The sequence below is a fragment of the Haemaphysalis longicornis genome, unplaced genomic scaffold (genome assembly GCF_048455015.1).
Source record: "Haemaphysalis longicornis isolate Haplotype H1 unplaced genomic scaffold, Haemaphysalis longicornis Haplotype H1 scaffold_2, whole genome shotgun sequence".
NCBI classification, from domain to species: Eukaryota; Metazoa; Arthropoda; class Arachnida; order Ixodida; family Ixodidae; genus Haemaphysalis; species Haemaphysalis longicornis.
Genome location: NW_027526295.1, coordinates 162,212,400 through 162,239,134, shown reverse-complemented (window position 1 = coordinate 162,239,134; position 26,735 = coordinate 162,212,400). Strand labels below are relative to the sequence as shown.

Here is a 26,735-nt window from a genome sequence, read left to right as displayed (position 1 = left end):
AAGAAAAATCGAAAAAACACACACGAAGATGAAATTAAAATTAAACTGCACTGCACAATTTCACGAGGGCAGATCCCAGCTGCAGGTGACTCCAGCCTGGCGCATCTGCTCCAGCTGCATTTCCCACAGGAGACCGAGCGGACACGGCGGGACCTCGTCGGGGACGACGAGCTGGGAAGGCGTTGCGTCCTCTTCTAGTGGCGGGGGTTCAGGTCCCCCCACCAGGCGTACCGTCTCCGCGGCCGAAGCCTGCCCGAATGGAACGGTGGGCGGTGGCATGTCCTTGATGGGCACCCCGCCTTCGACCATGGTCGAATTGAAGGGACCGGCCAAGGCCGGCGGCGAAAGTGGCGCTGGGGAGACCGGCAGCGCGTCCCTCACGACGACGTCAAAGCCGGCTGACCAGAGGAGGGTGCCCTCCGGTTCGTCCACGTCGTCCGCCTCGCCCGACGCGCGCCTCAGCGTTTCCACCTCGGCCCACGTCGTACCCCAGGAGGTGCTCGTGGCGGGCGAGGTGTCAGTGGACGGGCTTGAGAGGTCTCCGGCGGTTGGCGCCTCCTCGGCGTCCACGGGCGCTGCTTGCCCGCAACGTAGTCCTCTCACTGCCGCGGTGCCCCGAGTCGACGCCGCCGGGACGGGTGAAAAGTATTCGGCCCCAAGACAGCCGAAGGGACGCCGCAGGGCCACGCGTCCACGAGTGGGCAGGGGCGTTGCTGTGCAGCCTCTTCGGGGACATCCGCTGGTCGAGGGGAGAGCGGCATCCTCAGGAGCAGCTAGCGGGCCCGATGGGCCTGAAGCTCCCGTGGTAGAGGCCGGCGCCACGGGTGCGGGTGCAGGCTCTCCCCGTCCAGGGCGATCCAAGGGACGAATAGCCGTACGTCCATGTGCTGGTCCCGGCGTGGCTTTGTGACCTTTTTCAAGGCGCTGCCGTTTCGGGGGCATCTTCGCGGTGATGAGTGCAGGATACGCAGCGGCAACAAAAACGGTGGCTGTTGTGAGCGTCGGAGAACTAGCTCTTCTTTGCAGGAGAGCACAGTTTATACGTAGAACGTGCGTGCAGTGCCGGGCGCTCTTCTTTCTCGTCGTTTGTTGCAAGTTTCTTTTTCCGACGCAAAAAAAAAAAAAAAAACGCCAGTAGCGGTGATTACGGGGAACACATTTCGGTCTTTCTTCACACTCGCCGACGCTGCTGTCATGCGTTGATTATGCGCGTCTTTGCTGATAGCGAAACACGATTGCGTCGGCATGCATATCGATTTTTTTTTTTTTTTTTATTTACCTCAAGTGAAACTGACGCGCAAAAATTGGTTGCAGCGTTAAGTACTCGATAGAACGGATTAGTATTTCCACCCGCAAGCATTGTAAAATTGAACTATAGCCACATGTCAAGCCAGCGCCGACGTTCGACGCTGTACCGTTCCGCGGCACAGCCACGTGCACGGACGACTGGAATCTTCTTGCAAAGACTGCATGTCCCGAGTCATCATCGTCATCATCATCGCCATCATCATGATATTCCCACGACCTTCCCGCAGTAATGTTCTCAGCAAAATGACATTGTTGGCTGCCGATTAGAGCCCGTTTACACTGACCCGACGAGGGCGCTTTGAATCGAAATAAACAGGTTTTTTGGACTCAACCCCCCTCCTCCCCCCATTTATAAACGGACGGGTTGGGTCGGAGAGCCGTCGCGGCGAGTCCAGTCAACCCGGAGGCAGGGGGGGAAGGTTGGCTCGTTCGTCGGGCTGAGTCGGCGGGCCACGAGGAGCGGAATACCGTATTTGCGCGGTTCTGACATGCCCCCAATTGTAACGCGCGGGGAAGTTCCCGCAGGAAAATTAAAAAAAAAAACGGCACTGACTGACCCGCGCAAATGAACAGACATGACACCACGTACATGGAAGAAGGACATTTTATTTGGCATATGCAGCTGTCGAAGCCAAATCACAAGCGTGCTTATCCAGCTGCTGCTGGAGATAAACTTACATCGGGTAACATTGAAGCTGCGTCCGATTTCAAGTGCCTTGATCAAAATTCTACGCGTGAGAGAGAGAGAGAGAGAACAAACTTTATTTTCCGCAGAACCTAAGTCCAGGTCCTAATTTGAAAGTTCAATTCACCGGATCCACGTAGTACTCCAGAATGTCCGTGCGGATCCGGTGCACGTGTTTGTAGAGAGCTTCCTCGGCTGCCCGGATGTTTACTGTCGGCGGGGGAGACAACCAGAGCTCCCAGGAGGTGATGGAGGCGAGGGATGGGTCAAGTGATGGCGGGGTGCAGTCCCAATAAGAATGAGGGATGGATGGGTAGGAAGAACAGGTTGGACAGGAAGGATGGCCAGGGCGCCGAATGATGCGCTGAAGAATGTGATGGGAGGGGAGTGAAGAGGTTTGAGCCTGCCGAATGAGGCACGCAGTCTTACGAGTTAGACGGGAACTGGGGGTGGGTACAGGGTACGTGATAGGCGTTGGGCGTGTAATTGTAGGCGAAAAAAAATGTGCAACAGGTGGCCAAGGTATGCGGCATGCACTTGAGGAATTAGTGAGCCGAAATTCACTCACGTGGTGTTGACGGATTGTTTTTTATTGGATTGAGTTGGATTTTTTTTTTTGGGGGGGGGGGGAGGGGGGTGAGGGGGGGAGCCCTTATGTCCGTTCCGTATGGCAATACTTCTGGCCGCTTTAAAGCATATTTAGGTTTTGAGCCCGATTGTAACGCGCACACAAATATTAAGGCTACCTTTTAGCAAAAAAGGGTGTGCGTTAGAATCGTGAAAATACGGTATCTCCTTTTCCGGGAACCCCGCCGCTCCCCCCACCTCGATTCTTTGGCCGGGGTTCATATAAACGTGGGAGGGGTCAAGGTAGCTGAACCCGCCATCGCCTCGACCCGTTCTCGTCGAGTCCGTGTATCCGGGGCTTAGGTAAGTTGGCCGAGTGCACATTTATGGGGTGCGACCGCTGCAACACGGGGAGGACGAGCAGCGTGGAACGGGGTGCAGCTCGAGGCCAAGCGTGTTTTGAGCGCGAGCCGGTTGACGACGACTACGACGGCGATGATGATTACGATGATGATGATGGTGGTGGTGGCATTGCTACAGCATGATCCCGTCCTTCCAACATACAGCGCAAAGAGCTGAACGACGAACTTCGCTGGGTCCTGCTCCCCTTAACAGAAAGTAGTGGATGATTAGACAGTGTAGCGCAGTGACTTGTGCGTGGGGACCGCAATCATGACTCTTTTCCTCACGACTCGTTTCCACAGTGAAGTTCAAGAATGCAACGCTATTCAGGGCCTTGTAAATGTTTTGTACTGACTTACTATGAGCTGTGAACGCGTTGTGTATTATGCACTCGTGAGCTACGCCTTTCTTTATCTGGAGCGCTATGAATCTCGTGCCTTCAGAGATATACTGCATGCGCTCTACGCCTCAAACCATGAGATGCGATTTGAATCCAGTGAGTGTCGTTTAAAGCTGAAAATAGAAGAATTACAAGGACACGTAAGCACTTTATGTAGTAATTATGGCGACAGCACTAGTGTCCGATTGCCGGCCGTATCCTTTCATCATTACTTCATCCTTGGCCTTCAAAATCTTCCTCATCAAAATCTTCCGTACGTGCTGTGACTCTGCACATACCCGCATTCGTATCGCTGAGCAACGCAGAATGACGCCCGATAGGCGTCCTCTCCCACCAGTGACCTCACTCCAGACAACCTTTTCGGTAAACTAGACGATCAAGTATCCGCCTCCGCTCGTCGGGTGCGAGCACACGGCTCACAAATCGGACTAAGTCCGGCTTATTCGGCACTGTACGGCCGACTCAACTCACAAATAGCACGCACCCGGGTGTACGGTTTTCATATTGGACCTCGGGTCAGCGGGTGCTCACGTGACAGGGGGGAGGCACCGCCAGTACCACGTAATTCTTGACTATTAGTATTAGCCTTGGAACGTTGCAAAGCAAAAACTTTGCCACCTTCCCAAAGAAAGTTGGGAGAAGGGCGAAAGCTTTCTCACATCAGAGCCGTGTCAAAACCTTGGCAAAAAGGGCATCCAACCTTCGCCGAAAGCGCGTCCAGTCAATCGTCAGACCTTCAAAGTCCCGAATCGCAAACGAAGAACGAATCCATGCGACGATTTTTCGCGCACTGACGTATCCACGAATGATCCAAACGTATACCGACAATTGGTTTATGAGATAAAGGTATCTTATTGTACTCCTTCTTAGATAATCGATGCGTGTATTGTTTTATCTAGAACCGTTCCTGTTTCAGGTCTTTCAAGCACCCGTTTTGACACAATGGAATCCCGGTTCCGCGCACGCTCCGTGTATCATCCAGAGATCTTATAAGAGCTCTTACAGGCGGAGATCTTACAAGCGGAAGAAGCGACCATCGCTCTCGCCATAACGCAAACTGAAGCCAAGGTAAACATAACAGATTCGTAGTAAGCGTGCCGTAACTTCCCGTGCGGGCGAATTCACCGGACAACCCAACAAATGATCTGCCAACGCCCACCAGACAGATCCATCATGATCGCATGGGCACCCGCCCACTCCGCCATCTCGAGAAACGAAACCGCCGACCTGTTGGCCCGAGAGTTATCCCACCGGGCCTCAGGAAGTGAGCAGGAGTGGCCAACCCCGCTGATCGCGTATCACGAGATAACACAGCACTTTATGTTAGGAGGACGTATCACCTACCCAGCACCGCAAAAACATCTAGCGAAAGAGGAGGAACGGCAGCTCCGTGCACTCCAAACGAATACCTTTCCCATGCCACTGAATGCCATCTATAAGCGCGTTTACATGAATGCGACAGTAGCGTATCGCATTGGTTTGTCGAATCGGGCAAATTCGACGCGTTTGCGTTTACATGTATGCGCATTGGAGACTAGCGCCACCCTGTGTCATATCTGAGAGTTACGATGTCGCATTTCCGGTGTTTTACACCAGTTTCCGGTAGCGGGCTAGTTTCTTGTGGGCGTTTTGGCATCTGTCGCGACCGACGTTGATCGCGGCGTTCGTACACGCGAAAATGTTCGGTAATGTTGCTCTTCGGCTGCAAGTTCTGTTGCTTGTGGCGGCGTGGACGAATCTCCATCTGTTTTTCTACGCCACTGCATTGTCGCGCTACCGGCAGCGTTGCCACCGTGTACGCGCGCAGTACGCGCAAGCCCTGCTGCAAGCGACCCGCCTTGTTGGGGATTCGACTGTCGCTGAATGGGCGCACTTGCAAGGTGAGCACTTTGATTCCCGTAATGTTAAATCAATAGTTTGTTATCTGGCGTGTGCCAACAGACAGAACAACGGCGATGCCGGCTAAAGTCTTCCTTAGCTCGTAATACGCGAAGCTTTTAGCGTAAACATAGCACTGCGAGCTGCTGATGTACCGAACACAGCAACAGAATTCAGGCGTTAGGCTAGGCCGCGCGCTATCAAACAAACTCATCCGCGCCACTCCGCGCTGCGGCATGCTCGCTGTTCAAACTAGCTGTCGACCACGGCGGCCGACGATTCCACGGGCTGCTTCTTTCATGGGGGGTTATATATAACCAGTAGTGCTTGCAACTGCGCTTCTCGAAATGGAACTAGCGCCGTGCAGCAGCTACCCCTTTTCCCTTTCAGCGTGTCCGCGTAAATTGGCATAGCGTATCCTTAAAAGCCCGTTCACACTTGCGACGAAGCGACGATATTTCTGTCGCTTTAGTCGCCTGGCGATCGTTTGGTCTTGACCATTTTTATTGTCGCCGCGACAGAAATTCGCAAGGCTAGTATTATTTTAATTTCTTTTTTTTTCATACGCTTTTGTGTTGCAGGTGTCTCAAGCCACAACAAGAGGCGGCGAAAGACTGTGTGGGCGAAACCACGGTCCACTGACTGGTGGGATCGCGTTGTGCTGACAGAGTTCACAGATGAAGACTGGCGAGAAAACTTTCGGATGACACGTGCCTCATTTGTGAAGCTCGTGTCGATGATGGCACCTTTCATTCACCAAAGCCAAATTGTGTGCGACCACCCGTTCCTCTCGACAAGAGGGTTGCCATAGCCCTGTACAAAATGGGCAGCTGTGCTGAATACAGGGTTGTGGCAAACCAGTTCGGCATTCACAAGAGTACTGTTAAGAAGTGTGTTTACATCTTCTGCAGTGCCATAGTGAAAAACTACCTCGCTGAAATTGTGTGCTTGCCCTCGGAAGAAGAAGCAGCAGCCATAGCCAGCAGATTTGAAAACATGTGCCATATACCACAAATTTTCGGTTCCATCGATGGTACCCACATACCGATCCAGCCTCCAGCAAAAGGCTATCGTGATTTCATCAACCGCAAGATGTGGGCATCTTATAATATGCAGGCTGTGGTTGATGACCGAAGACTGTAAGTTTATGCGTTTCTTTTCTTTGCAGTCAATCGGTTGCAGTCAAACGGTGCAGCATGCCTCGGAGGCTGTGTGCTCCGTTGTTCGTATTACGTTTAATCCCCCCTGTACTGCATATCATCTCGCTGTTGCAGTATATTCCTGGCTAATGCTTCAGACCATAATAAATTCACAGTTATAAAGAGTACAGCTGCTATGCTCTATATCGATGGTAAATGGTAGTAACTAACGTGAAAAAGAGAATCCCACTGCATATCTTTGCAGCATACTACAGACGTGTCATTTCTTAATAGCCAGCCTCTTGCTCAACACAGATTACAGCTTAACATAATTGCACCGTATTGCGAGTGTTAAGGAACGGTGGCATTTTATTTTTATCAATTGTATTATTTTCAGGTTTCGAAGCATCTCGTGCAAAGCCCCTGGGAGCGCGCATGATGCCACTGCACTGAGGCTGTCAACATTGTATCAAAAAAGTGACGAGCGGCTGCCAAAGGGTGACAAGGCATTCCGTGGCCTTCAAATCCCGCTGATGCTGCTGGGTGATGCTGCTTACCCTCGTCTACCATGGATATTAAAAGGGTACGCAACACCACCAGGTGGACTTTCTAGGGAGGAAGAATCCTTCAATGCCTACCACAGCTCGGGCCGCAATGTGGTTGAGCGTGCTTTTGGCAGATTGAAGGGGCGGTGGCGCATAACTTTAAAGCGGGCTGATATCAACTACAAGTTCATGCCAACTGTGGCGGCGGCAGCCTGCATTCTTCACAATTTCTGCGAAATGAACTCTGAAATGTTCAGGACACTTGGATGACCGCTGTCCGAGAAAGTGAGCAGGGCCTGTACCAGCAGCCTTCCTCCAGGCCTCGAGACTCCAATTCCGTCTGTGATGTTCGGGACTTCTTGCGGGACTACCTTGCACAGGAATTTCCTTTGCGCTCTGCTGCTTGGTAAAAATAGTGTTGAATGGCTGCATGCTTGATTGATTGATTGTAGGGTTTAACGTGCCGACGCAACTCAGGCGATGAGGTGCGCCGTAGTGCAGGGCTCCGGATTAATTTTGACCACCTGGGGATCTTTAACGTGCGCCGTAATCTCATACACACGGGCCTTTTTGCTTTTCTTTTTTTTGCAGTTTTCAAAGCAAATAGTTTTGCTGTTGCTTTACGTAAACGTTTAACCAAGCAATCTGATTCAGCAGTTTCTCAATCAGCCTTGACTGAAGCACGGGTCCTGTTTCATGTTTGGCGGGCCATCATGTCGTGGAGGGTGTCATAAATTTGATGAAACGTTGAGGCTGCGGTTGGAACCCATGTACGGCAGGGAGTTGTTCTCCACAATGGCTTGCCTGTTTGTTTTTTGTTTGTTTTTCTTTTTTTGCAGTTTTCAAAGCAAATAGTTTTGTTGTTGCTTTACGTAAACGTTTAACCAAGCAATCTGATTCAGCAGTTTCTCAATCAGCCTTGACTGAAGCACGGGTCCTGTTTCATGTTTGGCGGGCCATCATGTCGTGGAGGGTGTCATAAATTTGATGAAACGTTGAGGCTGCGGTTGGAACCCATGTACGGCAGGGAGTTGTTCTCCACAATGGCTTGCCTGTTTGTTTTTTGTTTGTTTTTCTTTTTTTGCAGTTTTCAAAGCAAATAGTTTTGCTGTTGCTTTACGTAAACGTTTAACCAAGCAATCTGATTCAGCAGTGTCTCAATCAGCCTTGACTGAAGCACGGGTCCTGTTTCATGTTTGGCGGGCCATCATGTCGTGGAGGATGTCATAAATTTGATGAAACGTTGAGGCTGCGGTTGGAACCCATGTACGGCAGGGAGTGGTTCTCCACAATGGCTTGCCTGTTTTTTTTTTTTTTTTTGCTGTGTTCAATGTAAATAGTTTTGCTGTTGCTTTACATAAACGTTTAACCAAGCAATCTGATTCAGCACTGTGTCAACCATCAACCTTGACTGAAGCATGCATCATTTCCCATTTAGGGAAGCTCCTAAGAACATAAACAACGCAGCTAACAAAGCCTCTTTTTACCTTCTCTTGATCGTGTCAGTGCTGCCTTTTGTTAGACAAGCAGCGAAGAGTACTTTTTTCGTAAAGAATGCAGCTGACCACTCGCCTTCAAATAGTTCAACACATACTGGTAAATGAAAATGCTCTCATCTTGAGTGCCACTTCATTCGTTCCAGGTTACCATGTGGTGGCAGGATATCTTCAGTTCTCATGTGCACAAAATCACTCGAACATCATCATTCTGCACAAACCCACTTTTGAAATGCTCAGACTAGCATGGGAGTTTGCGCAGATGGGTAAGATATGCTGAAAGTAAACACTGCAAAGATAATAATGAGGCTGACACAAAAGTGCAGACTGCAACCCAGCTTTATTGTCGCAGTTAAATCGTTGCTCTTGCTGCGGAGTCAGAGACTGTTGTGCTGCTGAACTGGTGCCGATCCGACAAATGTGCTGTGTGGCGTTGGAAAGGCCCCCTGTGGCGTTGGAAAGGCCCCCTGTGGCGTTGGAAAGGACCCCTGTGGCATGGCGAAGCCCATAAGCCCAGCTTGGTGGGTATTCATGAGGGCTGACATCATCATCTGCGTGCCTTGTAAAAATGATCCGGTTATTGTTGTGACCATTTGCTGCATATGTGCAGCCTCCTGGTCAAGGAGCGCTTTCTGCTGTTCGAAAAGCTTGTTAGCATGCTGCTCTAGCAGCTGTGCGTTGCTCTTGTGCTGTGCTGCCAGCAGCTCGTGCAGCTCCTCGTTTCCTTGCCTGCGCCTTTTGCGTGGCCTGCTGGAGGGACTGCTGGTTTCGCTGGCTGCTGCATTCAACAAACAAAACAAATCATCCGTGCCAAGAAAATTCGTAATAAAATAAGTTTGAAATGTGTGTGCAAAGCTTTGTCTTGTCGTGACTTCTCTAGACACTTGTGTACGCCAAAAATATTTTAACACAGATTTGCACGTAAATCCGTTATACTTTATGCTTGTGCACACATGCTTGCAACGGTGCCTTATTTTTCGCTTCCTGTAACACTTAATTAACGGAATGTTGTAGTTGTAAAACTAATCCACTGGAATACATAATTGCTGAGGCACCTGAATAAGGAATATGGAAGATGCAAAAAACAGTTTCACAAAGCACCTTGAAACAGTTCCTGAAATATTGCCACCGAGTCATCTAGCTGTTATGTTATGCCTGTGGTGCGTATGGACATCGTACATTACTCTCGAAAGTAACAAACTCCGTGTGGACCAGGTTTTATAAAGAATACAAAAACACCATGTGGGAGGACTGCCTGCAAAGAGAAGGGAAATATACTTTCGTTTATATAGAACGTGCGCGGAAAGTGACATTCTTCACAACTTACATGGCGTCGCGCACAGCGTGTCGTCCTCGGGCTCGGTCCTGTCTGTGGAAACAAGAAAACAGCGAAATCGCGCTCACCCAGAGTATGAGCGCCCACCATCCATTTGCATTGTGTATGCATTGTGTGGTCAGAAATACTGACATCACTTTATCGCTTCTAGTAAACAGTTGTAGTTTTTGGCTTTAAAAGTAGCCTGTAACAAAGAAAACAATGGAACACTGCGGTATGTTTGTATTCATCCAAGGGCAGAAATCAGTTCGTACCAGATTGGTCTTCGTCCACGTCGGACGCGTTTCCGTCAGCGGCAACTGCGTCGCTGTCAACACCGGTGCGGGCCGCTTGCGCCCGCGGTCGGTGCGCCAAAATCGCGTTCATCTCTCCGAAATATACCCACGTGGAGGGCTCTGCGCCACTCTTGCTGACTTCGTACAGTTCCTGGCGGAAGAAAAAGGAAACCGCTGGACATTGCACAAACACGCTACACCGAATGAACGTACCTTGTTGTATTTTGTCTTGAGGTTCTTCCAATGCGTCCTCAGCTGCTTCCAACTCCACCCGTAACCCAGCTCCTGCATCTTGTCCTTTATTTGGAGGAAGTACTTTTGGTTCCTTTGACGGCGTGAGTCCAACAGAGCTCCTAAGTCCATCTCGCTTATTATGGCGAGAAAATGGTACGTTTCTTGGCTTGAAAATGTTACGCGCGCCGATGCGGGTGCATTGGAGGCGGACGCCATGTTCTGCTTCGAATTCCTCAGTGTGCGCGCGCGGGCGAGGGAACCAGAGTGAGCCGCTCCGAATAGTCCGCGTAGTCCGCGCGGCACTCGTGGGTGGCGCGGCGGGCGCCTTCCCACAATTCATCAGTTCCGCAAATACGATGCGCCTGCCGCTACATGCGTTCGGGAAGTCGCATTTGCCTTCTCGATCTACCCTGGTCTAGCGCATCGGATGCGACGCGTCTTCCAAGCGCATTGGCCTGCTTACATGCGATGCGATGCGCTACGGCAATGCGACAAATCCAATGCGATACGCTACTGTCGCATTCATGTAAACGCGCTTTATTGCACCCACCCTATATTTCCGGCTATGGCGCTTCTGTGAAACCCCCGGACACTCTTCATTATAGTAGGGGCAACACCCACGTCCACTTCAGTCTTGAAATATTTCCGTTTCTTCTTACGAGCTTTGGGAGAAAGCTCTGAACAGCTCCGACTTCAATGACCAGCGCTGCTGGTGTTGAGGGCTGTTGAGGCTGGGAAACCTCAAGGGGTACTGGACTGAGGGCTACAACCAATTGCTTGTCGCTATAAATACATTTATTCTCCCTCCCTCCCTCTCTCTCTCGTTTCTCTCTCTCGCAAAAATCCAAGAAGAGACCGCTGAAGGGGGCCCCCATATCCAACGCCTAAAATCTCAGGGTCTCCCAGGATGGAGCCCTACCGCATTCCGGCGTTTATAAGACCTGACCAAGTTCATAACAGTGGTTCAACGCCAGCTTCTGACGCAGGGATCATCCAGAAGGGGCAGGTGTCCGCGAACGGGGCGTGTTATGGGCAGGCCAAGCGTGGGTAACTGCTGGGTATAACGCCAGGCCAACTCGAATCCTCCGCAGCAGGACCTCCTCCGAGCGAGCGAGCCCTCTGTGGAGGTCCGTTCCACGCGGTGGAAGTAAAGCACGCGTGGTGCGACGGAGGCTCCCTTTTTCCACCAGAAGTTATTCTACAGTAGATACTCGGAGAAGTGGTAATGGCCGTAGGACATCTCTCCGGTGGCAGCTGCGATCTGCCGCTGTGTGAGCAGGAGGCATGTCCCGGAGAATCCACAACACACATGCCGGGCATGGGTGGGTGTTCACAGTCACGTGAATGCATGCAGCCACGCTTGTGCACCACGCTCTTATTCGTGCGTTGAACTTCCTTGTGCCTTTCATTTGCGGAACTTCTGCCTCGTTTGGGTTACCGGTCACAAATGGTTACTGCTTAATTTACGGGCTGACTGCGTGGCGCGACCGTCGTTCGATGGCCCTTTGTTTTCCCTATGCCTTGTTCCATTTATTGTTGCAGAGCAAGGTTTCGAACCTTTCAAGGACTACCAACAATGCAGGAAAGGGTTGTCACTTATTTTGAATATAACGTCCCTTTAAAACATGATTGAAATTCACGTTTTGTGAATCTCGCCAAGGCGAGGCAACATTAACTAGCTTCACTGTAGAATACCCCAGCTCAACTTTTATATGCACCGGGCTACTCCCGCCTCCTCGACCCGATGGGCTGTTTGCGCTGAAAATGAGACTTTAAAGTACTCCATCTTGCATTGCCGCGGCTTTTTTGGACTAGGCAACGTCACCGTGCCAACCCATTACAAGAAATTGGTCTTCCTATTTTCATACCGGCACTACGATCGTTTGCGGACACATCACTGGGATATTGTCTCTGAGGGGTAGCTGCAGCAATTCGTGCATACTGGTGTAATTTGTGGATACGTGCAATTCGTGCATATACAATTCGTGCATACGTGTACGAGGCCAAGCCCCTTCCCGGCTAGCTTTGATTCTTGCATGTCCATTATCCAAAATATAAAGCTCAATTTATTCCAAACTCTACTTCCAGTTCTCAACCCATTTTCTTTTGTAATAATGCCCCCTTCTTGCATATAAATGGCTAAGTTTCTAATTTTCAGTTGTTCTAAGCGGGTGCAGTAGCCCTCCTTACGCCCAATTCAGGGTCAATCTCTCCTGTGGGTAGCTGCAGTGTCACTAAGAACAAGAACAAAATTGCGGACTCCATCCACAAATGATTTGCTCAACATCTTCGCATTTAAAAAAAACTGGCGAAAACCCCGAGGAGCAACATACTTTCGAGTGTTCGTGAGCGCGTGCCTCGTGGGGGTAGCTGAGCGTCCCCAGCTTGCGCAGTTACTTTAGCGAAAAAAAAAATAGAAAAAAACTGTCGAAATACCCGAGTAGTGCCTCGCCTTGCGTAGTAACCAAAAACGCCACAGCCGGCGCAACACGTGCTCCACGGAACCTCGACGCGCTTCCAGGAATGCCGCGCATGCGTTGTGCACGTACGCGCCGCCGCTGCGGCCCAGCTGTCCTCCAGGGTTACCGCAGATGCAGTGCTTGACATGAGGCATAGAGTTTCATACTAATATACACTAGAGGGAAATCTGGCGCCACTGTCTAGGGGAGCCGCGCTTCCGCGAGCGTTCCGTCATGTATCGAGCAGGCACGTTCCACTTGTCCTTGGCATGGCTAATGAACAGGCTGAAAAGTTGGCTCTGGCTGCACAAAAGAAACAACATTACTGTACAAGGTTTGTTAAATTTGTTTCGATAATATAAAATTCAACCTCCAAAAAGATTAATTTGTCAGTGATTATGTAGAAGCTTCATGCACGTTGAACAAAAAAAAATGTTACCCCTTTTTGTCGACTCTGGTTTCGAGACAAAAAAGAAGCCATATGACTAGCTAAGCCAAGAAGGCGAGGACCGTCGCTAGCGGCAATGGCGCCGCCCACGGCGGCCCGGGACTGCAGCGACAGATTTCCCTCTATAGTTCATACCATAAGCTAGCTGCAGCACTGTGGAGGCTACATTGTTGTCCCACTCAGGGCGCCTAACTCACCGCGAAGGAAGTGACAAAAGGCGCCTAAGGCCTTGCGGTTCCACTTGCCGAGAGGGGAGAAGAGAATGTCCTTTCAGGACCCCCTTCACGGTGAGTTGGGCGCCCTCAGTGGTGGCGCACTGTTGACAACAATGTAGCCTCCACAGTGCTGCAGCTAGCTTGTGGTATGAACTATAGTATATATTAGTATGAAACTATATGGCATGAGGAACACGACGGTATCAATGCACATGACGATGAATACTACTACGGAACACGTAAATTAACCATTTCAAGCTTGTGCAAATGCGTGATGATGCCACTTAATTCGCTAGGGTTCAAGCCTAGCGCTACCTAATGCAAGCTTCATCCATTTTTTTCTTTCCGTTATCAGTCATTGTTAGTCATCATTGATTGATTGTAGAGTTTAACGCGCCGATGGAACGCAGGCGATGAGGCGCGCCCAAGTGGAGGGCTCCGGGTTAATTTCGACCACCTGGGGATCTTTAACGGGCGCCGAAACCTCGTACACACGGGCGTTTTTGCTTTTCGCCTCCACCAGAAAAGCGGCCGCCACGGCCGGGAATCGAACCCGCGACCTCGTGCTCAGCAGCGCAACGCCTTAGCCACTGAGCCACCGCGGCGGGTGTAAGAGTCATCACTCAGTCAAGCGGACTGCAGATGCCGGATGTTCGCGTACTAAAGAAGTTAATGCTTTTGCATTAAAATAGGCGGCGGAAACTTTAAGCATATAGTGTGAGAACTTGGTGGGAAACCATAGATGCGCTTATGGTTTTCCATGAAACTCTGGGAATCGACTATTACTTGCACTGACCCAAACATTACTCACATCATCCACGCTATCCTGTACTTCATCTATTGCCCCTCATGATCAATGTCTAACTTTCTTACCGGGAGCATCATCATCATCATCATCGTATCCCGAGCAGGGCTTCTGAGATGTCTACACTGCTGAATAAACGCGGGGCTCTCTGCTGGTTGAAAATTAGCTCAATTTCGGTGTCGCCGCTTTACAATCGCACCCCTGGCGTTGGCAGTTTACTGTCAAAAGCGAAGCAACGAGACACCGGAAGCAATCCTGCTGGCGCCTCCCCTGCTGCACCTCCGGAATTTGCTGTTCCTAGCCGCCAGCGTGACCCCTCGTCTTTCCATATGGCTCTGCGGCTTGTATGCACCTCAGTTGTGCGGCCTCTTCAAGGAGGCGTTGGAATCCATGAGAGGTCTGGTGGCAACTTCTAGCACTACAGCCCCGTCTTAATCAGCGATCGGCTCAAAACCACCTTTGCTAGTGGAAGCCCATGGACATTTCACAGCAATCTCTACAGCACCCACGTCACGGGGCTACTGCTACGACATGCGACAAGGCCAAGGCTATGTAGGTCACGTAGGCCAGGAAAATGAGAATTCCTTCGTCGCTTCACAGGTCCGCATATAATCCCAGAAGAAACGACACGCGGGAACAGCCACGCCCCCCTTTGTGTTCTCCTTTAGATGGTATTCGTTGGAAAGTTTAGCTGTCAGTTTCTTCGCTTGGTAACAGTGGAAACGGCCACAGACATTGCCGAAGTGCCACGGACATGGCACGGCGTGGGCCACTGCGCCCGCACGCCGACGAAGAAAGAACATCGGTGTGCCTCGTCTGCTCCGTTTCAACCCGATTCTCAACGGTGGTGTTAACATAGATGTTATTAATCGCACTCACATTGGACTCGAGGCAAACTTTGCGTTCGTTGAGGTAGAGTTTGTTAACGTGAAACACAGTCATGTGCTTAGCACGGACAAGTACCGCCATGCCGCGGAGCCCGACGCAACGAGTGACGGCGCACTCACACGGTTGCGAGCATGCGCGCCTCGCCAGTGAGTACAAGCAATAGGCCGCCGCTACCCACAGACCAAACTATGCACGTATCCTGACTGAAACCTCTCGCGCACCACCCTTATTACACACTACTCCTGCTACAAACTCAACTAACGCCTGGTAGCATCCCGCTCACCTTGAAGCCCAGCGAGGTCAAGCAAGCGTTTCGTGCCGTTTCGCAGCACGGAGGGAAACACCACTGACCACGCTTTTGGCCACCGACCGAACCGATTCGCGTGACCGACGGCTTCGGCAATGAGAGCCTCTATATTTCGGAACAAGTTATGAACAGCATGAGGTTATGTATGCTCCTGCGAAGCGACGGACCCAGATGTGAAGGCGCGCGTAAGTTTTGAAAGGAGATGCGCTTAATGAGTGACGTAGTGCTACTTGCTGGGCCAGTTTGTTCAGAAAAACTAGCGAAAAAGACGCAAGCACGAAGGGTAAAAGAGACAACAGACACATTGTCTGCTTTTTCTCGCGTAGTTTGTTGTCGCTGCCGTAGTGAATGAGCAGATTAAGTAAGAAAAATCAGGGAAAAGACTGGCGTCTGTCACCTGCAAACTACTCGCAGTAACACACAGTAACACGTAGTTTGCGCCACGCTCGGAGGAACGGCCGGCTGCGGCGCGGAGGCGCAGGGGAAACTTTTGTCATTCTGAAGCTGTACTTGAGTGTAATACCACACTTGTTCGTTCCTGGAGAGTCGGGGGGCGAAGAGGGAGAGGGAAGAGTACGGGCGCGTGCCATCAGAAAATTACACAATGAGGCGGTGGCTGGCTGCGTCAAAAATTTCAGAGCGCGTTCGCGCTTACAGCGGCGACTGCGTTGAGCAGCGTCTGCGTTTTGTCTTGTGCAACTGAACTCCCGTTCACTACAGTAAAATGTGCGGTTGGGCAAGTTGGTGCTTTATGAACTACGACAATTGAGCTAACTGGACATACAGAGGAAGGAAGACAAGCAAAGTGCAACTCGCAACTATTTATTTGCAGGTAAAGAAGTTGCTTTAAATAGGCTTCTACATAACATAAAATAATAAAAGCAGATAGCAACAGCGATAAAAAACAGCGGAAAAAAGAAGCCTAATCCATGCGGGAAGAGACACGCCATGAATTACGTGGGATGCAAAGTTGGTATTGTTTACCAGATGCCGCTCACTTGTGACAAAGTATATATTGGGCAAATTGGACGTTGCCTAAATAATCGCCTCAGAGAACACAATTAATCTATCAAGAACGGCACTCTACAAAACCTGTTAAACCGCGGCAATTTTTTTTTTCTTGTTTGGGTTGTATGTAGCGTATAAAAATTGCGGACGAAAACGTCTTTGATGAGCTATAGATTGATTATGATTACACAACTGCAAATGTGTTTTCTAAACAATGTCATCGTTCTTGCCGCCCCTCTTACCTCTGAGCGGGGCTCGCAAACACGAGCCCGCCGACCAAGTGAGAACCACTCACATGCAGGCAACGATGCCGCGCTCGTTGAAGTTGACACTAGCGCGAAATATTCCTTTCGTATATCTATTCGCCTGAATCTCTATGAAGTCCTCCTCACTCACGAAGAAACAACTTGCTCCTCAGAAGCCTGAAGTTGCGGAACGATAAGAGGGATCAGGATGATTCCTTTAAGAAGTAGTCGTGGCTAATTACCCTACTCTCAAACGGAGCGAGCAAAAGACGATAAGGAGCCGGAGTCGGATCCCACTCCACCCAATAAAAGTATTAATAACAACAGAGAAGAGCGTAGTAACTGGACCACATGCTTTCTTTTCTTCCTTCCCGCCAACTACACCACCCTTATCGCTTTTTTTTACTATATTTGATTTTTATAAGGGCTTTCCTATCTTTTTTTTTTTACTTGTCGCACGTCTCCTTCCATGTGATCCGCAACAGTATCATGAATTAAAAAAAGGCCAAAAAAGTAAAAGTACGTGTCGCGACAAGGGTTCGCCGAGCACAGCAAAGTCGCTGTTTATTGAGCCGGTTGTCGTCCATGCTTTGAAAAACGTAGAAAATAGAGGAGACCCTTCCGGCCAGTGACCTAATTATATGATGTGACAATCTTCGTCTGTGTAGCCATCTTCACAAATATTTCACGCGGGCATTTCGTTGCGATTTCACTTGGGAAGAAGACACACCTTGACCGTTATTTACAAGCGTTTAACAGGTACAAAAAGGCACTAGAAGCGTCGCACGGAATCTTCAATAAAACAGCGATAACCGCTGAAATTTGCTTGGAGGTAAAACAAACATTGTTCTAACTGAATAGGAAGAAAATAGCGTTGGATGGTTGTCGGTAAACCATTCAGGGTGGCGTCCCTAGTCCTGGATACCATGGCCAGATCCAGGTTCAATGGCCCTGGTCCCCAGGTTACGCTGGTTTCGAGGACATCGCTTGTCAAAAGGACTTCCCACTGCTTCCGTGTCGGTGCTATGACTTCTGGTACTTCCGTGATTCCCTTAGACTCCCACCCAATGCGGTACACGGTTTTGGCATCCCAGAGCAGAAGTTGCTGTCGTATCTGAAGAGAGTGGGGTGTATCCTGCGTAGCTGTGTGGCGTGCGTAAATGAATTTGTCTGCAGTCTCCGGAATTGCGTGGGTCCTTCTTTGGTTAGCTTCCGGTGGGGCGGCAGGAATATTATACTTGATAGCCTGGAGTTCTTAAGTGTGTCCGAGCTGCGCTTGGGGGTGTACGGGTGCTTGTCGGTAGAGTGGTTGCTGCCAATGAGGGTCAAAGCCCGGAGTGAGTGGCCTCGGGTAGCGGTATCTGCCGATGCATTACCCTCTAAGGACTCGCGCCCCGGTGTCGAAACGATATAGATGTTCCATGGCGTTTTTCGTGCTTTTAAAGCCTTGAATAGGATAGCAAGTGCCATCGCTGAAATACGACCGTTTTGAGAGTTACGGCAGGCCGCTTGCGCGACGCTGATGACAATTTTATGTTTTCAGCAGTACTTCTGTACCCCTTTCGCTGGCGGTTCAATTATCTCGTATACCGTTTGGAATACCCTATTGCTTATGAGCATTTGTGACAAGCAAGACCTAAAGGTCAACACGAAGCAAACCAAGCGAACGGACATCAGTCTGAATTAGAATCACGGGTGTGTCATAACACTATGTATCATTTCAAACAAAGCTGCCACGAACACGAACAAGAACACCCGGGAACACGAGGCATGGATAAAAGTACCTCTCCTCACAAACCCCAAGCTCCCACCACGAGTGGTTCGAACATGCGCCAGGTCCATAAATTAGTCAGTCAAGCGGCCATCCCAATCCGAAAAGGAAATGATTGATGAAGCACGCAAATTCGTTCTTCCAAACTGGCGAGATAAATCAAAGAAGGGAGGGAGTAACACGAGTACGTCAGAAAGAAACTCCATAATTTTCATACACACTAAACTTTTTTACGCCCTTTTAGCCAGGAAGGGTGTAGCATACGTGCAAAAGGGGTGTTAGGAGGCCTTTACACCCTTTTTTTGAATCTGAACACCCTTTTCCTAGCTCTACACCCTTTTCGTGTGAAAAAAAGGGTGCTGATCAGCTTCAATACCCCTGGTTTTTCTTGGGGTGTTGAAATGGTGTGGAAAAGGTGTTCAGCTGTTCATTGAATAAGGACATGCTTGGATGCATAAAAGCACTGTAAAGAACAAAACATCTCATATACTTCTCTACTCGCAAAAAATTTTCAAACGCAAGAAATATAATTGCTCGTGTGCAATGATCGCTCGTATCCATACGCGGTGCACTTTATGCCCCAAGTTTAGTTTTGACACGTGAAACACCAATTTTAACCTTCAAAATAAAAAAAAGACTATAGTCATGTGGCGAAAAGTGTGTTTACCACTGCAGCAGGCTTGCCTTTCGTAGGTAATTCAAACGGTGTGAAATAGATGTGCAGTTGCAAAAAAAAAAAAAAGAACAGCGGAGCTGAGGGTCAACCTGGTTTCTTCCGGTGATGCTAAGTTTTGTTGTTTGCTAAGCTTTGCAATGTTCTAGCTAAGCTAGGATGACCGCTGAGGGGTAAGGCCAAGTTTAACCGGATTTTACAAGGCTGTTCAAGTGTGCCACCCCCCTTACCCCCCCCCCCCCCTGGCAGGAGATCCAAGGGCGAAACAAGCTAGGTCAGCCCCATTCATGCTGTTTCTCCAGCCTTGCACGACTATTGCAAGCTGCGCCAATTTTTTGTGTTTTAGAATCCAAAAAAGACTAGTAACTTTGAAATGGTACAGTAACAGGTTCGCATACGCATACGCCCCTTGTGCTCACATTCTAACAAGCTCGAAAGCCGACTTCACTGTTATAGTAACCTATCTACAGGGGCGCACCCTTTACAGGTGCCGCAGTTTTTTCTTTGTATTTTTTTGCTAACGCCGCCTAAACTAGCTCAAGCTTAAATAGCTTCACTGGTAATAAATTATTCCAATTAATATTGCTTTAAATATCATGAGGTACAAAACACCCCCGCTTGTAGAAAATATTCAGTCCACCCATGTAAACAGGTTCAAAATGCCTCCAAAGTTGGAGGTCTCTTCACCTTTTTCTTGTTGGCGGTCTTTTCTTACACCCTTTTTCTTACATCCTTTTTCTTTACGCCATTTTTCTAAGTTTCGAACACCTTAATTTGTAGCGTTACACCCTTCTGAAAGAAGGGTGTTGAAATAATGAACACCCTTTTTGAAGGGCGTTGAGGTGGTGGGGACGATTTGTTTGGTATTTAATAAAATTGTATAAGTTGAGGAACACAAAAACTACCTCGTAATTTAAAAGTTTTTGCAAATCCGCGTGTTGATTTGTATATTCTCCTAGTGAACTCCATACTTCTAAAAGTAGCGTTAAAATATCTGTTTTTATTTTTATTTTTTTGCGACAAGCCTACCGACTCGATCGGGGGGCTTTCCTCTGCTGGATATAAAAGCAAGAACAGCACGTGTATTACTAAGTAAGTATGCCCTCCCTGTACCGCTTGCATGCCGTTGGTTTTCTTGATCAATTCATTTGTGTTCCAACTGTCATCATCATCATTACCAGCCTATCTACGCCCACTGCAAGGCAAAGGCCTCTCGCATTAATCTCCAGTTACTCCGGTCCTGCGTAAACTGCGACCAATTTATCCCCGCAAATTTCTTGATCTCATCTGCCCATCTAACTTTCTGCCGCCCCCTGCCACGCTTGCCATCAGAATGTTCCAACTGTAACTTGCGCGTAGACAGTTTGTGTTGAATGCTGCGTGCTCCGCCGATTCACATTGCCACTGTGCATGCCATCACCTTAAAAAAAGTCTGAATCTCACGGTACCAACGCTTTCAACAACGAGCAAGGTTGATATTCAATTCCGTAAACATTGTAGCGCCTTCAGTCTACGTCACTAAAACCCCCACGTGCCTCGGAATGCAACGCCTCTTAAGGAGAAACGCCTGAACGCAGAATGCAGAGTCCAGTAGCAATGTATACTGGTGGTAGGTCCCGACGATAGTTTAGCGGATATTGAGTAAATCCGTAAAAAAGCGTAATTTGGCCCCGAATTCAGATTTGCCTCATCAGATGTTGTTTGGGAAAAAGCATGAAATGACTTCGTAGACACTACTAAACGTTACGTATATTTTGATACATGAACGGGCCCGCAGGATAATCCAGAATTTGCGACTGCGTTGGGGGTGTAATTGAAAGATATCAAGCTTTACTGAGCTCTCCAACCTTGATAGTGACTGTAGCATTAGTGATCCCCTGCTCCAAGTAGTCCCGAAATTTCAAATATGTACGTTCTGCGCCGTTGATGAGTCAGTCAGTCAGGTGATTAGCAGAGAGCCGAAACAAGCGCTCTGGCTATGCAGGTTATGCGCGCCGCGTCCCTGTGAAAGGTTTTGCACCGAGTCATCGAACGTCTACACTGTTGTCAGAAGCTAAGCTGCGCCGGGATTCCCGGGCATTCGCCGACAAGGTCGTCACCACGAGGGAAAGGCGCTGCGCCCCCGCCGACAGCTGGGGAAGCTGGTCTACGTGACTTCCCTTCCAGCGGCTCTTGTCACGGGACGTTGGCGAAAGAGTGCCGGTGGGGCGTTTGACGTTTCGTCGTCATTTGAGGGAGCTGCTGGCGCGTTGTTTGGGGGGTTTCTTTGCTTATCGGTCGGCCTTCTTCCCAAAGCCCTGGAGACCCCGCGTGCGCGCTGTCGCAGCATTACTTACCAGCCTTTAGGCTAGCGGCGCGGACGTACAATGTGCCTTTGTTAAGAGCCAGTCCTCTTTCCGCGTTTCTTTACGGAGAGCGTCTCTGTGCTCCCCCAACTTCACACGTGCGCCTCAAGGAATGCCAGGAGCAGCCTCTCCCACTGAGCGCCGTCAAGGTGACATTTCACTTGTCTCAAAATGAAGCACTGAAAACAACACCGGTAGGGCTGTTGACAAAAAGGCATTTCTTCTTCTATATAGTGTAGGGGGAGGGGTGCGGACAACGACGGTGCGGACTACCACGGGACAACGCGGGTGACATCGTGAGTTACTGAAATGCTCTGCATTTAAAACAGACGCGGCCGCGGAGACGCCAGCGCCATCTCTCGCCCCCGCCGCGGATCCTCCCGCGGCGAAGTGCGAGGAGGTGGCGCCGCTCGTCGGCACCCCAGCAAAGAAAGAACTGAAACTAAAGCGTGGCAAACTGTTCGCATGGCGACGCAGTGAAACATCCCCCTCGCGAGGGGCACGATCAAATGCAGAGCATTTCCGGGGGCGCACGACGTTAAGTAGTTTGCGTTACGTTAATGTTGTTACACTTGTGGCAACTGTTGACGAGAGAGCGCTCGTCAGCAGTAATTTGAATGAGTCAACGATATAAGGCGCGTTCGTAGCGTCCCATTCTGTGTCGGCTTTGTGGCGCAGTGGGTAAAGCACCATGTACATTGCGTTCCGCCCGCAGGGTCGAGGGATCGAAACCAGGCGCCGGATAGTATTTTCTGTTATATAGCGTAGGAAGAGGGGTGCGGACAACGCCTGTGCGGACTACTACGGGACAACGCGGGTGACATCGTGAGTTACTGAAATGCTCTGCATTTAAAACAGAGTATCAGGATGCTCAACACCCCTTTTTTAGGGTGTTCAGCATCCTCAAAACCATTTAGATGCGGCGCTGAGAGCATCTCTTGTCGGCGGCCCTGTCCTTCCTGCGTGCGTCCGTTGTTATCCTCAGCCTTTCGACTCTCCCCCTCTCCTCTCCGATAGCGAACACTCTCTCGCGAGGGGCATTCGATTGGATTCGATTGGATTGACTTGGGTTGGCTTGACGTGGCTTGACTTGGACTGGATTGGAATGGATTTGGATTGGAATGGATTAAAGTGGATTGTGTTGGATTGTGTTGCGTCATAGCCGCAGCAGACGCACTGGCGCCGGCGCGTGTCCAGGTGAGAGCGAACACACTCTCTCAACATCTGCGGGTGTGCGGCCCAGCGCGCTCTCACTCCGCCGGTGGGCGGCGCTGCGCGCGGTGCTGCGCATGTGCAGTACTCTCTCTCTCCGCGGTCTCCTCTCTTTCGGGCGCGCTGCACATATAACAGGTGGCATCCGACTAAAACCCGCCCGCGACCGCCGCCAAATCGGCCTAAACGCACCAAACTATGCTGGCAACGCTGTCGTTTTTGCCTCAAAACGTCTCCAACTTTGGTCTGAAAAATGGAGGGCCTTTGGCCGTGCTGACAACATTGTTTTGCGCATTTCTTGCTTGTCCGGCCGTGCAGTCGTGCGGGCCGTGCTTCTCCCTGCATCTCCGGCACCGTTTCGACTTAGCGGCCGGACGGCCTGTGCGCCTTCGTGGTTGGAATCGCAGCTTTTACTCCAACTGAAGTTCCTAGGGTCCTATCGAGCCTCACGTCAGTCTGCGCCTCAGCTTCGACGGCGCGAAGTCGGAGACTTCGCTAGCTCGGTTTCGTGGCCGTCAACGTCGGTGGTAGCAACAAGGTCGTGAGGAGGTAAGTGTTTAGACTTGTCACATCGCCCTTTTCATACGGAGAAGAAAACACACAAGGTGATGTTGCCTTTAGTGTTCGTGGTAGAAGTGTAGGCTAATTTCAAAGTGTATAAGCGACGTGCCATTTCTTGCGAAAGCACACCCGAAACACACGCTAGTGTCGTAATGTTTTTCTTTTTTAACTTACTGGCTCATATGCGTAACTGTTGGCTAGAATCTTCTGTGGTGTCACTATGCTTACCACTAGTGACAGTTATTACATGGAGGCTTACTACGTTAACAGCCGTAGTAAGCAGAACAGGGGTTTTAGATTGCACGCACAAATGTAAAGCAAGCAATGTTTCGGAGATATTTATTTCGTATCATGTGTCATCGATACGCCGCTCACTGCGCTTTCGTTACAGGGGCTGATAAATTTCCACCACAGTCCCAGCATGTGTACGAGTCGCTGATCGGTGACCTGCTCCGTTTCTAAGCGCCAGACCTACCTCAAGAGACTGCTTGTCCAAGCCTTGGCATACAGGGTGCCACTGTTCTCATTGCGGATGTAAGTGTTTAGCCGAATCTGCGCTCCCGATGCTGTTTTTCGTAGACAGTGCAGTGCAAGTATATTTCTGTTGCGGAGCCACATATTTTTGTGGCGCGCGTGCGTGCGTGCGTGTGTGTGTGTGTATGTGTGTGTGTCGATATAATTTGCACCTGTCCAATTTCTGTTCTAATTTTTTTTTAAACAGAATGGAGAATTTTCAGCGTTTGTATGCAGGAGTTGGAAGATGGAATTTATTTCACGGAATGCATGTCATGACTTATTCTGTTGGAGGGAAAGCACAATAGAGATACTTGATGCTTTCAATGAACAAATACTGTGTAGCATGTGGTGGGCCCACTTAACACACTCACGTTTGATTCCCGACAGTTGGTGTTGAGTGTACGTAATGCAGCTGCTTCTCTTTTTCAATTGCTATATTCGCACTACAAGGGTTGCTGAGCATGGTCGTTTTATAGGTTATTGAATTGCTAAAGATTGCAATTTACTAACGTAATTGCACTTCAGCAGAAATTTTCTCAAGCAATGCAAGTGTGGTTTCGAAATTCCAGGAGTCTCGTAGGTAATCAAAGAATAGGTAGCAATCGCTACTTTCGCTAACACAGGGCACTTTTTGGCCGGTCTCACATCACTAGACGAGAATTTTTCTCGCATTGCTCATGCTATAGCCATCGTCCTGAGCCTATTTGTGTACACTGTAGAACAAGAACTAAGGCCTGCCTGCTGCATTTCCGATTGCTGCTATCTTGCTTTGTCCATATCCATTTGTTGCCCCTGGGTTTTCTTCTCTCACACCCCTCCACTGAGTGGTGTCTTCTTCAGGCCTCTCGTTTCTTGGTGGCATTGTCATAGGTGTGAGCAAGCTTTCATGCGACAAAAGGTGCTTTCGAACGAGTAGGTCATGCCAAATTCTTTGATGAAAAATTAATCTTGAAAGCAATGTTTGACTTCGATCTTTACGTACAGGTGCCGTCATAAGTGGAGCATGGGAGCTGTGGCCGAATTGTATCGGAGCACCGTGTAGCTGCACCGGCGGTAAATGAAAGCACGAGAACACGCATGCGCGCCTGCCGACGGCGATAGCCCATCTGTACTTCTCAAACCACTTTTTTTAACCTGGCTTCAAGCATTGTTCGCAGCATACTGGTCTCGGCGATGGCGCTGATAGCGTACACACGTAAAAATATTTGAACGAAAAACTCACTACAAATTCCCGTGACAGCGGGCCGCTTCTCCGGCAGCTGAAGTGCGCCAGAGACGCTGCCAGAATCGTCTCTGCTATCAGCGCCGTCGCCGAGAGCGGCACTGTGCTGCGAGCAATGCTCGAAGCCAAATTTAAAAACGGGTTTGAGCGGTATAGATGGGCCATCGCCGTCGGCAGGCGCGCATGCGTGTTTTCGTCCTTTCATTTACCGCCGGTGCAGCTACACGGCACTCCGATACAGTTCGGCCACAGCTCCTGTGCTCCAATTACTTATGACGGCACCTGTACACAGTCACAGTCTGATTTTTTAGATTGTCCAATCATTCAGACACGTCAGTGGCGCTGCCGTCCACCCTATTGTGCCACTGTATAACGACACCTGAAACTTAATATGCTGAAGCCATTCACCATCTGATTTTTCTGACTTTTTGTTTGCCGTGACGAGAGGTTAAAATGGCAATAACCGCAGAATCCCTATTGCTGTTCGCTTTATCCTACAGCTTTCAACTAGAATTTTCATGTACTACCCTCTGCTAACCTCTTTTTTTTTTACTTCATATTTTGGCCATGCAGCATATGAAGAAAAGATAAGACGGTAGAAGAGAGAGAAGGGGTACAAAATCACAGGTAGTCAGGAAATTGATGCCCACAACGGAGAAACTTGTGATGCTTCCATGTGAAGGAGGAGAAAGAGCAGGCTCAGAAGAAGTTGTCCAGTGCCAACCTCCTCTGAGCCTGCTCTTTCTCTTCCTTCACATGGAAGCATCACAAGTTACTTCGTTGTGGGCATTTACTGTGCGTTAGATATCTGCTTTTGGCATTTATTTTTTTGCTCCGACCCTGGTTTCTACACACGATTATTACCAGTGAGATTTCGTTCTCTGTATACATACGTTTTTTCAACTGCTCTCACATTCCCTAGAAAGTTTGAACAATTGGTCAGCTTGTTCATTCATTTAATCTTGCATAACATATTAACTAGAGATGTGCAAACAGGAAATTTCGAACTGCGCATAAAATACAAATAGCAGAAACTGACTGGATTGAATGAATCAAATATATTCGAATACAGACATCTTTTTCATTGTTTATAGAGTTTTTAAAACAAAGTGACAAAAAGATAACTTAGGCAGTCGTCAGGACCAGAGGCATTAGAATATTTATGTATCGATAGGAAAATGGTACAAAAAATGGCAAGTAAACGGCAACCACATGCAGCGACGGCAAAACGTAACTCAATGGGTACAGCAAACTGGTAGTGTGGATGACGGTGACAAGCGAAAATGTTTATAACCAGGTTGCTAAGGGAGTCGACAGCAGAAGGCGACGGGCTGACGCCGCCACTTGCTTTTTGCTGTACAGAAGCAGCCCACAAGTGAGCAGCAGCGACGAACGACGACAACGCAGGGCATTGGCGGCAGTTTGATCATTTTTTTCACTTGTTGCTGTCGCTCGTGCTATCTGTTTGGTGTACCCATTGAGTTACAGTTTTCACGTCGCTTCTCGCTGTCGCTGCGTGTGGTTGCCCCTTAAAAGATTAAGACAGTATGGCAAGGCAGCCAAATGAAATTCGGCACACCCTGCCATGGAAAATGCGGTTTCCTCAACATGTTGTGACCAGAGAAATTATACAGTTGGCTACCATTAGTACTAAGTCCGCAACAAAAAAACAGAAGGCACAATAGCGCATTGCTATTGGTCCGCAACAATCTTATCTTCTTGGTTTTATTTTGTTGCCTATTCGAATGTGACACAGCTTGCCGTGATAGTTCAGACTTGTGGTGAAAATCGAAGC

At 49.3% G+C, this 26,735-nt stretch overlaps 1 protein-coding gene across 1 annotated transcript; it reads right to left on the bottom strand.

Moving 5' to 3' along the window:
- Positions 1-8,146: 8,146 nt before the first annotated feature.
- LOC144169411 (uncharacterized) lies at positions 8,147-10,766 on the bottom strand. The gene is made up of 4 exons (XM_077698541.1): positions 10,245-10,766; positions 10,011-10,182; positions 9,748-9,789; positions 8,147-9,198 (listed from the first exon to the last, which is right to left on the bottom strand). The coding sequence occupies exons 1-4, from the start codon at positions 10,479-10,481 to the stop codon at positions 8,798-8,800; spliced, it is 852 nt and encodes a 283-aa protein (XP_077554667.1). The 5' UTR covers positions 10,482-10,766; the 3' UTR covers positions 8,147-8,797.
- Between the last annotated feature and the right edge of the window lie 15,969 nt (positions 10,767-26,735).